At 51.3% G+C, this 15,661-nt stretch overlaps 1 protein-coding gene across 1 annotated transcript in view; it reads right to left on the reverse strand.

Moving 5' to 3' along the window:
- msk (importin-7 msk) overlaps window positions 1-3,972 on the reverse strand; it is a 62,023-nt gene extending 58,051 nt beyond the window's left edge. The window contains exon 1 of the mRNA XM_077660972.1: window positions 3,774-3,972. Coding sequence (XP_077517098.1) covers window positions 3,774-3,857 — 84 coding nt within the window. The 5' untranslated portion in view covers window positions 3,858-3,972. The remainder of the gene's footprint in view (window positions 1-3,773) is intronic.
- Window positions 3,973-15,661: the final 11,689 nt, after the last annotated feature.

Here is a 15,661-nt window from a genome sequence, read left to right on the forward strand (position 1 = left end):
CCTTAGCATGCAAGCAATGTGACACCTCATGAAGTGCACTGCCAGACTGCAGCAGAGTAAAACCAATGCAAGAGAAAACGCATTTGGGAAGATAGGCCTCCTTACACCACAGCACACTCAATCACAGAGGGAGCTGGGATTTGGCTAAGTGCAGTTGCATGACACTGCAGCCAGACTAAACACATGAACACCGCAGCAAATGCCCCTCAACAAAAGCCGTCCAGCCAATGGTGTCGACCGATCGCCATGACGCCGCAGCTAATTCGGTTACTCCAATCTGCTTACACTTGCCGTCCCGTGGTGCAAGGAGATTCCACGACGCCATTGCAATCAGTCGATGCCACTGGCTGGAAGGCATACATTGAGGGGAATATGTCATGGCATTCTTGAGTTGTATTCTACTAAACTAACAATTTTTGGAAAGCCTAGCAGTGGCCAAGTGACAAATGACCCAACAACCTTGCAAAAGTGTACACACAAAAGGGACCCTTATTCATCTTGAAAGCATGCAGTCTTGCCATTTAATCAACTTACTAATGTGTTCTACCACTAATACCATGATGTCAGTGGCCTGTGCCGAGCCCTGTGAGGCAATATTAATGCACCAGCCTTTACAGTCACTTTCAAATGTCACGGGTACAGGCCAATTTCTAAGCTTTTGCATACAATGCATACCCATGTGCTGCCAACAGGTGCACATTTTGCAATAAAGTCAGGTGCAACTCAAGTCTGCAATGAAGCTCCACCTGCATTCAAGAATTTCTTCATGACAAAAAGTAGTCCATTGTTAGTGTTTCTTGTTACCTAACCAACAAGCTGAACAGGCAAAATTACAAGACCGAAAATTGTGTTGCACCAGGCTTGTTTGGCATAATTGTACATTAAAAAGCTAATTTTACTGCTGCAATTGTTCCATCAAAATAATACAGGATGCCTTAGATCGCAGCCCACTAAAGCAAGGAAAGCTCTGGATACATGATTTGGTTAAACTTGTACTCTCACTATCACAAGTATGCAACTGAAAAACAATTTCTGTCAAACTGGCTTTTACCAAGGACAGCTTGCCTGTCTTGGACAAACACAATGTAAATTGTGAACAGCTCAACGCACAACAGCACCTGCACGTCATCAGACACATGCCAGGCTTTGGTAGGTTTTTACACTCATTACATGCCTTGCCTTTGCACACAACTGCAAAAAATATCACAAGCTCTGTAACTGCCACTACTGCATAAGCAAAACAATGCCACCAGTGGCTGCAGGCAGTGCTTTACCTCTTCACAGCAATGTTGATTCCATTTGAATTTCTTCAATGATACACCAGCAAAATTACAGGCACTACGAGCAACAGAAAACCCATTGCACAACAACTGCACTTTCCCACTTGGCTCTCCCTGTCACACCACCAGGAGACCAGCTTCTGCAGGGCCTTCATCAAGCCATAATCAAGCATTGAACACGGCAAACCTTTCCTTTAAAAGCGGGTGGTCTTGCTCATTTTGATGTCAGTTACCACCTTCTGCACATTTAATAGCTAGCTGCTCATGTGTTATAACTTGTCATTAGTTTCCACATGCATAATTACAAGTGGTATATCTCCAGTCCCCATTTAAGTTTGAAATAAGTGCCTCGTTGATTGATACAAGTATCCCGCAACCCCCTTTACCCAAAATGAATGCAATGCCATGACCTTTGTTTCTATGAAGATAAGAAGCAAGTCTCAGAGCATTGTACAAATCCATAACATTGAACATTATTCAACTCAGGAGTCTAATGAATGACAGGGCCTCTGTTACATTTAACTCCATACATGCCTAGCCCACCGAAGGCAAGACTAAGATGCCATGCGGCCTTGTGCCGAATTATCACTGCATGGCTGAAAAGGCCGAGTGCCATGACTGAAACGCTGGTAATACAAAGCACACGTACTTGATGAATGAACTTTGGATGCAGACAAAATCTCACAAAAAAAGCAAAACTATAGGGTGTGGTGAACATAATGCCACACGAGCATTTTTGTGACTGACACTACAGTGAGCTGAATTTGCAGTTGCACTTCGATTGCCTAATTTAGTAAAACATTATCCACAGAAGTGGAGGACACTTAAAAGGCAGGCATCACTGGCATTCAGATACGCAACAGCAAACAACTGTGACAGATGAACAAAAGCATGCTCCAAATTTTTATTGACAAAGCATGTACAGTACTCACGGATTGAAATAGGACATTCGGAGCGCGTGGCCGTCGCTTCATGGAGCGCCGCCCGTAGACGCTCATGGAACCAAGGTGGTGCATTGTGGTATGGCGTGAGAGGGAGAACATCTACAAAGCAGAATTGTTCCTTCCAGTAGCCAATCCGCCGGCCTGTGGTTTACCACATGCCTGCGTGGCACTGCAAGGCTAGCGCTCCGAATGTCCTATTTCAATCCGTGAGTACTGTACATATGTGTGAACAGAACCCCAGCTGCAAGGTGCTCATCAGAAGCAATTTATATAGAAGTGTTAGAAGTTAACGTACATGGGGCACAGTTGAACAACACGAAAATGAAACCAGGAATGAAAAATGGGCCCTGCAGTGGGTGGCTAATGTTTGCTGGCCCTGGAATGCGTTAATGCTGAGTGTTGAATGTGAAAAGAGTGAATGCTCAAAACCAAATTAACCAGACAGAGATCGGAAGCTTTCCTGCAGTCTGCTAATTGAAGCCTCAGACGAACGAAGGGGGAGGTGGTCGCACTTTGGCAGTCTTTTACAAACAAGAACAGTCTACCACGCTCAGAGGCGGCTCCTCCGGTGAGTATTTACTTGCGGCGCCGAGAACGGCAGCGCCTGTACGACGCGATGACAGGCCGGGCACATTGGTCAAGTAACCTGCCTTACGAACGTAGGCGCGGCACTAGGCTGGTGTCTGAAGGCAAGATGCCCGGTGCTGTCACGCCCTTCTCCCGCACGGTTCAGCAGCTACCGCGGGGGGCAAGTACTGCGATCGGCGGAGTTGGAACGCACGCCACGTGCTGCGACCGATCGCCCTTCGACACGTGCGCGTTCGCCCCGTCAGCACGATTCGGGTACGCGGCCCCGGGCAGATGCCGAAGGGCGACCGAGGGCTCCGTCAGAACGCCTGCCGGCCGCTCGACCAAGACATGCGCAGCACGCGAAAGGCACGGCATGTCAGCGCGCCGCTGGCAGCCCGGGCAGCAGGGCCGGCGAAAATACGCCATTGTGGCTGCGCGAGTGAAAAGGATCGTAGGCCGCGCGCCAACCTTCCGAATCGCGCTGACAGCGCCCCGTCGAAAGACGGCAACGCCAGCACGGAGAATACGCTTTTTGCGCGCAGAATGCCTCCCGAACGAGTCAGCCCCAGCAGGGATGGCAGATGATGACATGCCTGCGGGTGCACGCCGCGAGGGCCCTACTTTGGGCTCGGCCTAAGCGCTGCTGACGCCGCGTGGTTGGGCGATGGGCGCTCGAGACATTTCGTCAGCGCTGCCCGGTCACCACGCCGGCACCGACGGGCAGCCACTTCTATAGAAATGAGGCAAGTCGGGCACAGACGCGACAGTTCACGATCGCTCTGCCCACGGCCTCGAGGCAGCCGATGGCGTGTCATCGGAAACGATAGCCGAGACGCTCTATCTGGAACAGTCCACAAAGGCCGATTGCCGCGCGAGAAAATGTTCAAGCTCAGAAACCCTCGGCCCAACCCCCCCCCCTTCATCACAGCAATGGCGCCATGCATGGCCCATTGAGAGCCGTTATTCGCCATGCAGTCACCTGTTCGAGCTGCTTTTCCGCTGCCTCGCGCTGGTTCGGATCAATTGTGGCGCGCAGAATCTCGGTGAGCTGGGCGTTGTCCATGGTTAAGCAAGCTGTGAGGCACCAAGGAAGGAATAACTACCGTTAAAATAATCCTTCACGTAAACCGCGTGAACCGAGCACCGGTGACGCACCCACGAGACATGCTCCAAGTGAAAGAGCGGTAGCGCCGCCCGACGGTACTAGCCGAAAGTCGCCCGTCATAAAATATTGCCGCCTGGATTGCATCGAAGTCTCTAAAACTGTTTTTTCCATCTGATGTTTTAGTTAGATGTAGCTTCTATTGCTTTAGCTAAACTTTTTTCATGTAAAAAGTGTCTTTCGTTTTTTACTTACTTAAAATATGCGACGTAGAAACGGCGCGAGGAAGCAGGCAGCTTGCAAAGCTTTTTTTTTTTATTGCGTTCTATCACTCCACACCATAGAATAATATTTGGAAACTCTATGCTTCTTATACAATTTGAGCAGCGAGGATTTAAACCTGAGCTACGCCCTCGTTTGTACGAGGAGCTGACTCCGGGGCAGGGGAAAGCGGAGGCGTGATTAGATAGATAGATAAGGAGGAGGAGGGAAAGGCAGGGATGTTAACCAGAAAGGGGTTCCGGTTGGCTACCCTGCACTGGGGAAAAGGAATTAGGGGACTAAAAGGAGGAAGAGAGAAGGGAGATTAAAGGGATATTAAGGCGTGATTAAAGGTATATTAAAGCTATAGGGCTCAGAAACAACTTCTGAGAGCGCATCAACTCGCTCAATCAGTACTTGGCGTTGTTATGAATACTGCTGGGCCAAATAATACACCTCTACACGCAGCAATGAACCCACAATTTATATGGCTCATCGGCAACGAATCCTGGACCCGCGGCGGTGGCTCAGTGGGGGTCGCTCGGAAACTGATGGAGGCGAAAAACGAACTCAAGTGGTCGAAATAAATAAACTTTATTGTCCAACGGATAAGGTGATCTACACCCCCCCCCCCCCCCCTTCCCGGCACGCAGGTCAGGGGGCGATGCCGCCGCCTCAGATGCAGGCTGGGAGATCTTTGGTCCCAGCAGCCTCTTCAGCCAGTTGGACGAGAAGGAGCTGGAGCTCAGGGTCCGAGCTGCGCAGCGGGTTCTTCCAGGTGTCTCTACTGTCAATATTGTGCGTCCCCCCGGGAGAGTACGGGCATTCACATATTATGTGGTCAAGGGTCCCTCTCGCGCCACAAAGATTGCATTTACCGCTCCTGGCCTCGGGGAACATGTGGTTCGCCATAACCGGGTGCGGATACGTGTAAGTTTGCAGTCGCCTCCACGCGACTGCTTGTCTGTTGTCTAATTTCGGGTCTGGCGGGGGTACCAGTCTACGCTCCAATCTATAATGCTGCGTGATCTCCCCATATTTTAGCATGCGCTCTCCGCTCCCTCGGTCATCGAGGGGCCCTGTAGCGGCTCGGCGGTAGAGATCTCGAGCCAGCTCGTGGGCCGCCTCGTTGCCGGGGACGGCTTCGTGCGCCGGAGTCCAAATTATTTGCATTTTACTATCCAACTTTCTCTGGCCTAGGATTCTGGCCGCTAAGGGCGAGGTGGTTCCGTTGCTAAAATTTTGTATGACAGTTTTGCTGTCACTTATGACAAACTTCGCTTCCGATCTAGCGCAAGCTAACGCGATCGCAATTTCCTCGGCAACTTCTATGCTCCGCCCGCGCAAAGTGGCAGCTGTCACAGGATTGCCGCGGCCGCTGACGACCGTTGCCACCGTAAAACCAGCACCACCTCCCGCCGCGTCTACATAGACCACCTCTTGCTCTGAAAATTTTCCGAGTCTAATTTCTAATGCCTCGGCTCGCTTTTGCCTCCTGTGTTTGTTATATTACGGGTGCATGTTTTTTGGCAGGGGGGAATCATCAGATTTTGTCTGACCTCCCTATCTACCTCCACCTTTTGCGTGGGACCCCTATCCGGTTTTATTCAAACTTTGAACAGAATGGCTCTTCCTGTCCTCGTGGTGCTAAGTCTCTCAATTTGAGAGGTTCCCACCACATCCGCCAATTCTGCCCTTCTGTTGTGCACCCCTAGAGCCATCAGTCTCTGTGGATGTGCACATGGGCAGACCCAGCGCTCTTTTTACGCATTTTCTCACTACGGACTCAATTTCTTTTTCCACTGCTTTCAAATCTAGATACGGCTTTGCGTAGCTCACCCGGCTGAAGATGTACGCCTGTACAAGTTTAATATATATTTTTTTCCTTTAACCCTCGGGCCCTGCTGGCCACCCGCCTAATTAGGCTCAGAGTCTCCATCGCGTGATTCTCCAGCCTTCTGATAGTCTCGCCATTATGTCCGTGCGACTGGAGAATCAGGCCCAAGATTCTGATTTGCTCGACTATTGGTACCTCATTACACACCACTTTACTTTTGATCTCTGACGGTGGCTTGCACCGTAAGTTTTTCGGATTATATATAAATAATTCTGATTTCTGCGGCGAGCACGCTAGGCCGAGCTCTCTCGGCCGCGTACTCGACTATGATGTCGGTGGCGGCCTGGAGCAGGTTTTTGACGGCTGAATCACTTCGCCTATTGACCCAAATGGTGACATCCGCCACATATATACCAAATATTAATCCCTCGAGCTTTGCCAACTGCTCGGGGAGCTCTCTCATAACCACGTTGAAGAGCACGGGAGACAGCACCGATCCATGGGGCGTACCCTTACTTTTTACCTCAAGTGCGGGGGATTCCTGCGTTTGGAACTTCATGCGGGCAGTTCTGCCCGTCAGGGAGTCCCTGATGTACCGATATGTACTGGTATCTACATTAACCTTGTTCAGCCCTTCCAGGACCGCCTCATGCTTCACGTTGTCGAAAGCCATTGTGAGGCCCAGCCCCAAAATGACTTTCGCATCTTTAGACCTTGAGTCTATTATGTCATGTTTGATTTGGAGCATGACATCCTGCGTACACATGTGAGGTCGGAACCCGACCACCTCATGTGGCCCCAGATCGCCCTGCTCCATGAAGCTTATTAGTCTGGTCTGTACGACGTGCTCCATCAACATCCCAACGCATGAAGTTAATGAAATTGGTCGCAGATTTGCCAGTTGAGGAGGCTTCACTGGTTTCGGTATTAAAATAATGCTTGCCGTCTTCCACTGATGTGGGAGCTCGCCTTTTTACCAACATTCCTGCGTGTATCTAAAGAACCGAACCGCGGTCTTGTGGTAGAGCATCCGCCTCGCATTCGGGAGGTGCTGGGCTCGATCCCCAGTGCCGCCGGGTATACCAACCTGTTTTTAATGGGTATGTAGCGGCGCTGGCATCGCCGCTGGCGATGGCGCTGGCTGCCCCACGTTGGGCAGCCGCGGCTACCGGGACGTCCAATAAATGTGGTTCACCCTCCGCATTCTGGTGACACCGGACGACAGCCCCGACGCACGCAACGCCGCTCCCACCGGCTTTGCGCTCCGGTCTGTCATGTTCCTCCACTTGGCTTTGCCGCTGCACGGCCGCAGTTCGCACCCGGCTTTCGACAGCCTCTCGCCGCCATGTATGCACCTCCCACCACATCCGGTGAGCTCCTTCAGCCATATCAACGCCCCTACCTTCCTCGGCTGCCCGGCGTGCCCTCTTTTTACGCCAGGTACCCCGTTCTGTGGTTGGCGCTGCTGGACTCGCACTTCCATATCAACAACGTGTCCAGCCAGCTGCTGCGTTATCAGCACGCCAGCCGCGAAGTCCCACCCGGTCCCCTAGTACAGCTGCGGTTGCCGCCTCCCGGCGCCGACATCAACGCTGATTTCAAGAAGGGCCTGACGGCGTATTTTGGTTTGGAGCTCCCACCGACTCTCTACGCTCCTGTTCCCGACTCCACTGCGGCGCCACTGGACCCACCACCCCTGACCGCATTCCCTACCCGAGCTGTTTCGGCTTTACCCCCGACCGCTCCTCCGTCGGCGCCCCTCCAGACACCGGTCTCTCCACTGTCGCCGCCACCGAATGAGCCCCCATCCACGGTTCGGCAAGTGCCACGTACCCGCCGCGGTGGCTCAGTGGTTAGGGCGCTCGACTACTGATCCGGAGTTCCCGGGTTCGAACCCGACCGCGGCGGCTGCGTTTTTATGGAGGAAAAACGCTAAGGCGCCCGTGTGCTGTGCGATGTCAGTGCACGTTAAAGATCCCCAGGTGGTCGAAATTATTCCGGAGCCCTCCACTACGGCACCTCTTCTTCCTTTCTTCTTTCACTACCTCCTTTATCCCTTCCCTTACGGCGCGGTTCAGGTGTCCAACGATATATGAGACAGATACTGCGCCATTTCCTTTCCCCCAAAACCAATTATTATTATTATTCAAGTGCCACGTGACCACGCGTTGGTCTCTTGCCTACCTTCACACCCAGCTGTCTCGTACTACACCCCCGTCTCTCCCAAGATTGCTCCAACAGCCCCTACGGACGGCCATCCACCTGCGAGCTCCCGTCCCTGTGTGCTTCCTGTCCAGCCCTGCTTCCCAGCAGTGGCGCCTGCCCTTGGGTCATCACCGGCAGCACCCTCTCTCGACCCGGGCCTCAATTCGCTTCTAGTCCCAAGTTCGCCTGCTACCTCAAGCCCCACCACAGTGAGCTCAACTGCCCTTCCCTTCGCGCGGCACGCATGGACGCCTCCCCAGGTCCTTGTCGCGCCTAACGCGCCACCTGAAACGCCTGCCGCACATCCCTGCCCACCTGGCGCCTTTTCCAGTGCCTGTGCCTCCGCGACAGACGAGACAGCCTCAGCAGGTGGTGGCATGCTTGTGATGCATTGCAGCGTGCCCCATCCAACACCTTCTATGGACTCGGCCCTTCCGTATCTTTCCCATTCCTACAAATACTCCCCGGATTTCCTTCTTGTGCCCCCACCAAACGGTCCCAACGCCACTGTGAGCTCACTTTTGCAGCCATCCGGTACACCCCGTCGCCCGTTTCGACTACTACCTAACAAGGCAGCACGTGCCTCACGCCGCAGACCTCACGCTCAGTGCCGTCCGCCGTTGTTTCGCCATTGCCCGCGGCCGAGGCATCGGCTTCACTTCTATGTCTTCCCCACGCCATATCTTCATCCGCACCAACTCAGCCAGCGCAAAACTGCCCCCCAACCGCCGGCCCCACCCGTAGGCTGTCCGACTGAAGAACGCCTAGCTCGCCTCCCATTCCTCGATGACTTTTCCCGCCCTGTGCTTCCGTCATCTTTTGGCTCCCCTCGCCCTTTGCGAGGCAGCCAGGCTCAACCGCCAGAGCTTTTTCTTCCGCCCGACAGCCTCCCCCAGCTCTGACTCGGCCTTCACGAAGTTAACTGCGTCCTGGACTTGAGAACTGTTACAAACTTTTACATAGTGTTTTTTCTCTTTTATCGCGCATCGCGCTAGGGGGGGGGGGGGGGAGCATCTGTAGCGGCGCTGATGAAGATCTGCCTCGCACATCGAGAACGCGAAGAAGAACACTTCGATTATCTTTCAAAGGCGGGCAACCGACGTGCACTATTCGGTTTTCTACGGTCAAGGAAACAGCTCATGTCCTTTCATAATTTTCAGTCATTAGTTATGTCACCTGTAGAAGCTATCCAGGCGGTTGAATTAATAGCCACAGGCCTGTAAAAGCGGTTCTCGTCTTTACTACCTATGCGACCAGTGTTGTTTGCACCAGTCGTACCAAATGATAATGCCTCACAAGTAAATCTATCAGAGCTTTCACAAGTTGTCCAGAGATTGCCAGCTGCTGCTCCTGGCCCTGATGGTGTTACCACAAAGATGCTCAAGATTCTATTTGAAGAGTCTCCCAACTCCTTATTGCACCTAATAAACTACTCTCTCAAACACGCTTGGATACCTTCTGAGTGGAAGCTGTCCAAGGTGATCCCTTTACTTAAAAATCAGGGTGGAGGCTATGAATTGGATAATATTAGGCCAATTTCTTTAACATCAAACGTGGTAAAGTTGATAGAAAGGTTGTTACTAATTCGGGTGTCAGCCATTGTGGACCGCAAAAGTGTACTCAGCCCGTGCCAACTCGGTTTCCGGCCACGGTGTTCGATATGGAATGTACATGCTGATCTTGAGAGCAGAATTCTCCTTGCTCGTCGTCAACGCCTGGTCGCGGCTTTGGTTACGTTAGATGTCGCCAAAGCTTACGACAGTGTAGAACACTCTATCCTGATACATAGGCTACAGTCTCTTCAATTTCCAGATTATATAGTTGCATGGATATCTGCATTTCTTCATAACAGGGAATTCTTTTGCTTCCGTAATGGTGTTCATTCAGAGAGGTATAGACAAACGCGAGGTGTACCGCAAGGAGCTGTTCTTTCTCCTGTGCTCTTTAATATTCTGTTAAGCTCAATTCCTCTCCACCGCCATGTACGCACTTACGTCTATGCGGACGACATTGCGTTTTTTGCTGCTGCGCCGGATATACATTCTCTGTATGGTCTGTTGCAGTCATATTTGAATACACTTGAGCACTGGTTGAGCGCATTACACCTGAAGTTAAATGTTGGCAAGTGCGCTACTCTTGTTTTCCCTCTATTCACTCCTGTAGTGGTCTCTCTCACTTGCCCGTTAAAAATAATACCGCAGGTTGAATCCCTAAAATACCTAGGGGTCATTTATGACAACAAACTCACCTGGCGACCTCACATTGACCATGTCGCGGCGAAAGGGGCTCGTGCCGTGGGCATGTTACGGAGATTATGTCATCACCGGTACGGCATGCGCAGAGATGCGCTATTAATGATCTACATAATGTATGTCAGGCCAATTTTAGAATTTGGATCAGTTTTGTTTTCAGGCTCGGCTACATATAAACTTCGCCCTCTCGTCCTTTTAGAGAGGGAAGCACTTCGCATGTGCCTCGGCCTTCCAAAATTTGTGGCTATCAATGTGCTGTACCTTGAAGCCTGCATTACGTCTCTCTTATCACGACTTCAGTTTTTAACTGTGCAAACTTACCTCAGGATCTATGAATCCCCTTTCCACCGTTCCCAAAGCATTTTCTGTTCTCAGCCGACCTCCTTTTTTGGTGTCCCCTGGTCTCGTTTCAATTCCCCTCAGGTAGTGTTTGTGCAAAGATTACTTCAGCCATTAGATGTAAACATTTATGATATCCTTCCTGCGCTTCGGAATGGGCCCACTATCCACATTGTTTTCGACGACATATTCCCAAAAAATGCAAAACTTTTGCCACCGAGTATTCTAAATGGTCTTCTAGAAGATTATCTGAGGACCCTACCTACAGATATAGCAATAGCCACTGATGCATCGCAATGCAATGAAAAAGCAGGTGTGGGAATATTTTGCTCGCATTTAGACTGGTCCTTTTCTCTGCGCCTTCCAGATTTCACCCCTATTTTTCAAGCAGAGTTTCTAGCAGTTGTACTTGCTCTACGCAAGCTAGACCCCTCTATTACAGCAGTTGCAGTAATTACTGATTCTTTATCTTTGTGTTCGTTCCTCGCTGCACAGGTTGACGGTCCCATTTTATCAACATTCTTATCCCTACTTCCTCCGCATTTGAGCCTTGTTCATTTAGTATGGGTACCCGGCCACAGCAGTGTGACAGTAAATGAGATTGCTGATAATCTCGCAAAGGCTTCCCTCAGCGGCCTCGTGTTGCCAATCATCCCGGCTACAGCCTATGTTACAGCATCTAGATTTCGGCGACGTGCGCTTATAAGCACGCAAAACACATCACTTTTAACATCGGCGGATTATGAGCACCTTAAATATTATTGGAACAGAAAAATTTGTTGCTCTCGGCAGCTTGAAGTATCACTGACGAGGCTGCGCTGCCGCATCCCCCCTCTAAATTTCTATTTACACAAGTCGGGTTTGGCGCTCTCTCCCCTTTGTGCATTTTGCCGTGAGCCAGAATCTATTGAACATTTTTGGCTGTATTGTCGCCGATTCAACTCTCTGAGAAAAAGGTTGCTGGAGGAGCCCTTGCAGCATCTTGGCCTTAGTTTGAGCAGCCCGCTCTTGCTATCATTTGGCGCCACCACATTTGGGTTCAGCCACAGATCTGTTTGTACCGCTGTTCTAAATTTCCTGATAGAATCTCACCGACTGCCTTGCTAAGTGTTCCAACCTTTTCGTTTCTATCAATTATTACATTTTGACTAAATCATTAATATTTTAATCCCTCTTTATTATTATTCTTAAAATTTTAAAATCCAAACACTCATCCCTTTTCTGTTCATGACGAAAAATTAACCGGTGTTGCGCTCCGACGTGATTTTCCTTTTTGTTAACTGTGTTCAGGTGAATAGCCACCCGATTCTTGGCCGATCCCCCAGTGTGGGTATGTGCCATCTTTTGATAGGCTATCAACAACAACAACGTCAACCAGCCCGGCCAGCCAGCCACGTCAACAATCCGCTCCGCCGGCTCACCAGCCGCGGCTACCGGGACGTCCAATAAATGCGGTTCACCCTCCACAGGTACAAGATTTCTCCCGGCCTAGTGCTTGGCTCTTCTGGGTGAGATGCTTGGGGAAAGGGCCTTGACCACAGTTGCTCTCACGGATCAGCGATAAGTTCCGCCGTCAACAACCTTAAATCCACCTCGTGCGGTATAAGCCCACTTGTGGCCCTTTTTCGCACAAGGTCGGACAGCTAGAAAGTAGTGATACTCTGAATCGCTTCTGACGAAGGACCTTAGTGTTTGAACGCTGATGCCAGCGCTGGTTACGTTTTGAACGCTGATGTCAGCGCTGGTCACCACCTTTACAGGCTGAGTAGTTAGAAACTGGGTTTGCCCCCGAAGGGGTGCAGCGGGGTTTGCGGAGCCTCCTCCAAGCATTAGGTATCTAACGGAGTCACCGTCTAGATTGTGGGGTTCTCAGTTGGCACAGGTCCCTACCCACCGCGGGTTCGGGCTTCGCGGGAACCAAGGGCCCCGATCAGCCGTCACCACACGCACCCTGGGGCAGCGCTGCGGCGCACTCACCCTCTGCAGAGAGGGCAGCGACTCGCCGCAAAGACACAGGCCTCCAACTTCACGAAGGAGAAGTTTATTCACGCCGTCCTCCAGCGATACACAGACTCAACAGTGTTGGGATTCAGGTAGCGTGACTGGGCCGGAGAAGAGACGAGGACGATCCGAGGAAGAAAACTTGGAAAACTTTATACAAGGACTATTTACATTATGTACAAGTACGGGCAACTGAGAGTGGTTCTCAATAAAGAGAGCTTCTTAGGAGTCGGGAGTCTCTGATACCTGACAAGAAGGGGGCTCTCTTCTGGCATCAAATCAGCAGCTCCTTAAATACTCTTCGTATTCCCCAGCTCTAGGTGGGGAATACAGTTCGAAGAATGATGTCCAATCACACGATGGCACTGATGGTACCACCCACGGCAGGGCGGTCCTGATGTTTCTTCGCAGCTCGGTCGAAGGAAAGGGAACAGGACTCGGTCACGTTGTCGTCTCCGCGGCTTCCAGGTGGCCGCACACGTGCGTCCGGAGGGCACCTGCATGACGCTGACACAGGAACGTAGGCTGTCTCCCCGCCGATGTCGAAAGAGCGTGTACTGGTGACCGGAACGCGGAAACTCTGTCGCAGGTGTGGCACTCGGGCAATTGTTAAAATCCAGCGTTACTGAAGCGGACCACACTGATACCGCACTTCGTCGTGGCGAGGACCGGCACGAATACGCTTATGGTCGTCGCTGGCATTCCTGTTGAACACGTGGCGACGCTATCGTCGCTGCTTCCGGCATTCCTGTTCGAACACGTGGGGACGCTATTGTCGTCGTTCCCTCTGGCAGTCCTGCAGTCACATCTCCCCCAGAGGGCTCACCCACCCTCGCGGTAGTCTTCACGGAATACTCCCCATGCCCCACTTCGCCGAATTCCACAGCAGGAAGGAGGCGCGAGCACAACAGCACCTCCGCCGCCAGATATTGCGGGCGGAAGGTGAACTGCTCGCACGTAGCTCGGCTGACTGGGCGTGCCAGGAACCAGATGCTCTTTGGGAGTCTTCTGATGACCTTCAGTGCCGAAGCTCGGCATCGCTTCCCCTCGTCAGATGGCCGTTTTTGGGAAATTCTCTGCAATGCTAGCCAAAAGGGATCACAGACGCCAAACCACACCTGGCAAAAGCACGTGCCCTCAGAACCCACTCATCCCGCCAGACCAAAACTCAGGGCCAAAACTGCACTTAGCAAAAAAACTTAAACTAAAACTTGAATAGATCAAATGTTTTGCTTGAATGAACACATGGTGTCTCCCGACGAGTAGTATTGACAGCGCACCTGTCCAAAGCGTGTGCTTCCGCTCGAGGCGCACTTGGATAGGAAAAAAATTCGCTAAATGAAATCAGGTTGGTGCTTAGAGGGCACGCGGTACGGGAATAGGTGACTTGATTTGGCCGACGTGGCGTTCAATTTTGCCCGCCACAATACCTAGAGTCAAGGTACGTTACACAACTGGCTCTTACTTATACTTGGCCGAAATAAGGAATCGTACTCCTAGGTACGTTACCTGATTATGAACAACATTACTGCGAAGAAAGTTTGAGATATGCGCTCTCCATTAGGAAGAGAATATGAAATAAACCTCCAAAACTACAAATTTGGGGGACATCCCCTTTTGTAAAATCTTTACTAGCTAAAAGGCTCGGCTTAGCCCGTCGGCATCTGTGTGGAGCTTGCCTTTCTTGCAGCGAACCTCGAAGCTGTGGTGCTGGAGTGCCAGGCTCCACCTCAGTAGACGACCATTTTTGGGCGACATATTGTGCAGCCAAGTCAGATGGCAATGGTCCGTTTCTACTGTGAAACGGGACCCGGAGACGTAGCATGCCAGTTTGTCTATCGCCAAAACGAGGCATGCGCATTCTTTTTCAGACGTGCTATACGCCTCTTCCCGCGTGCTGAGCTTGCGGCTAAAGTAAAGGACAGGCCGCGTGTGCCTGCCATCGCTTTCCAGGCAAAGAATAGCGCCTAACCCGCGGTCGCTGGCATTATATTGTATGATAAAGGGTTTCGAGAAATCTGGCGCAGCCAGTATTGTGCGCTCGCTTGGGGCCGTTTTCAGACTCTGAAATGCCTTCTCTTTCTTTTGGTCCCAAGAGAGATTGGCAGGCTCACTTATTCTCAGCGCGTCGGTCAGGGGGCTGGCTAAATCAGAGTAGCATTTTACGTAATGCTGATAATAGCCTGCTTGGCCAAGAAAAGCCCTGAGTTCTGATTTTGTGGTTGGGCGACGGTACTCCACCACGGCAGCCACTTTAAGTTCTGCAGGTCTGCGTTGGCCTCGTCCAACCACATGCCCAAGATAGTTCACTTCGGCGCACCCCAGGTGGCATTTCCCCGCCCTTGCCGTTAAACCAGCCTCAAGCAGTCGGCTCAACACAATACGCAGGTGTTCAATGTGCTCCTCCCAGTTTTGTGAGAAAACGGCCACGTCGTGAAGGTAGGGGAGAGCGAAATCTGCAAGTCTCCGCAGCAATTGGTCCATTAACTTTGAAAAACAGTACGGAGCATTTTTCAAGCCGACGCTCAATATTACAGGGCGAAACGTGCCCGCGGGGGACAGGATTGCTGCGTACATGCTGGCGCGCTCAGTGAGTGGCACCTGCCAGTAACCACGAACTAAATCCAGTGTGGATATATATTCTGATTTAGCGACTGTTTCAACCCACTACTCAATGTTCGGAATGGGGTAGGTCTGGTCCACTGTGATTGAATTCAGTCTCCGGTAGTCCACGCAAGGTCTCGGATCCTTGCCTGGAACCTCTACAATAATGATTGGTGACGTATAGTCCCTTTCACAGGGCACTATGACGCCAAGTTCGCAGATACGGCGGATCTCCGTCTCAATGATTTCTTTTTGTCTGGGAGAGA

The sequence above is a fragment of the Amblyomma americanum genome, chromosome 4, assembly GCF_052857255.1.
Source record: "Amblyomma americanum isolate KBUSLIRL-KWMA chromosome 4, ASM5285725v1, whole genome shotgun sequence".
Taxonomy (NCBI): Eukaryota; Metazoa; Arthropoda; class Arachnida; order Ixodida; family Ixodidae; genus Amblyomma; species Amblyomma americanum.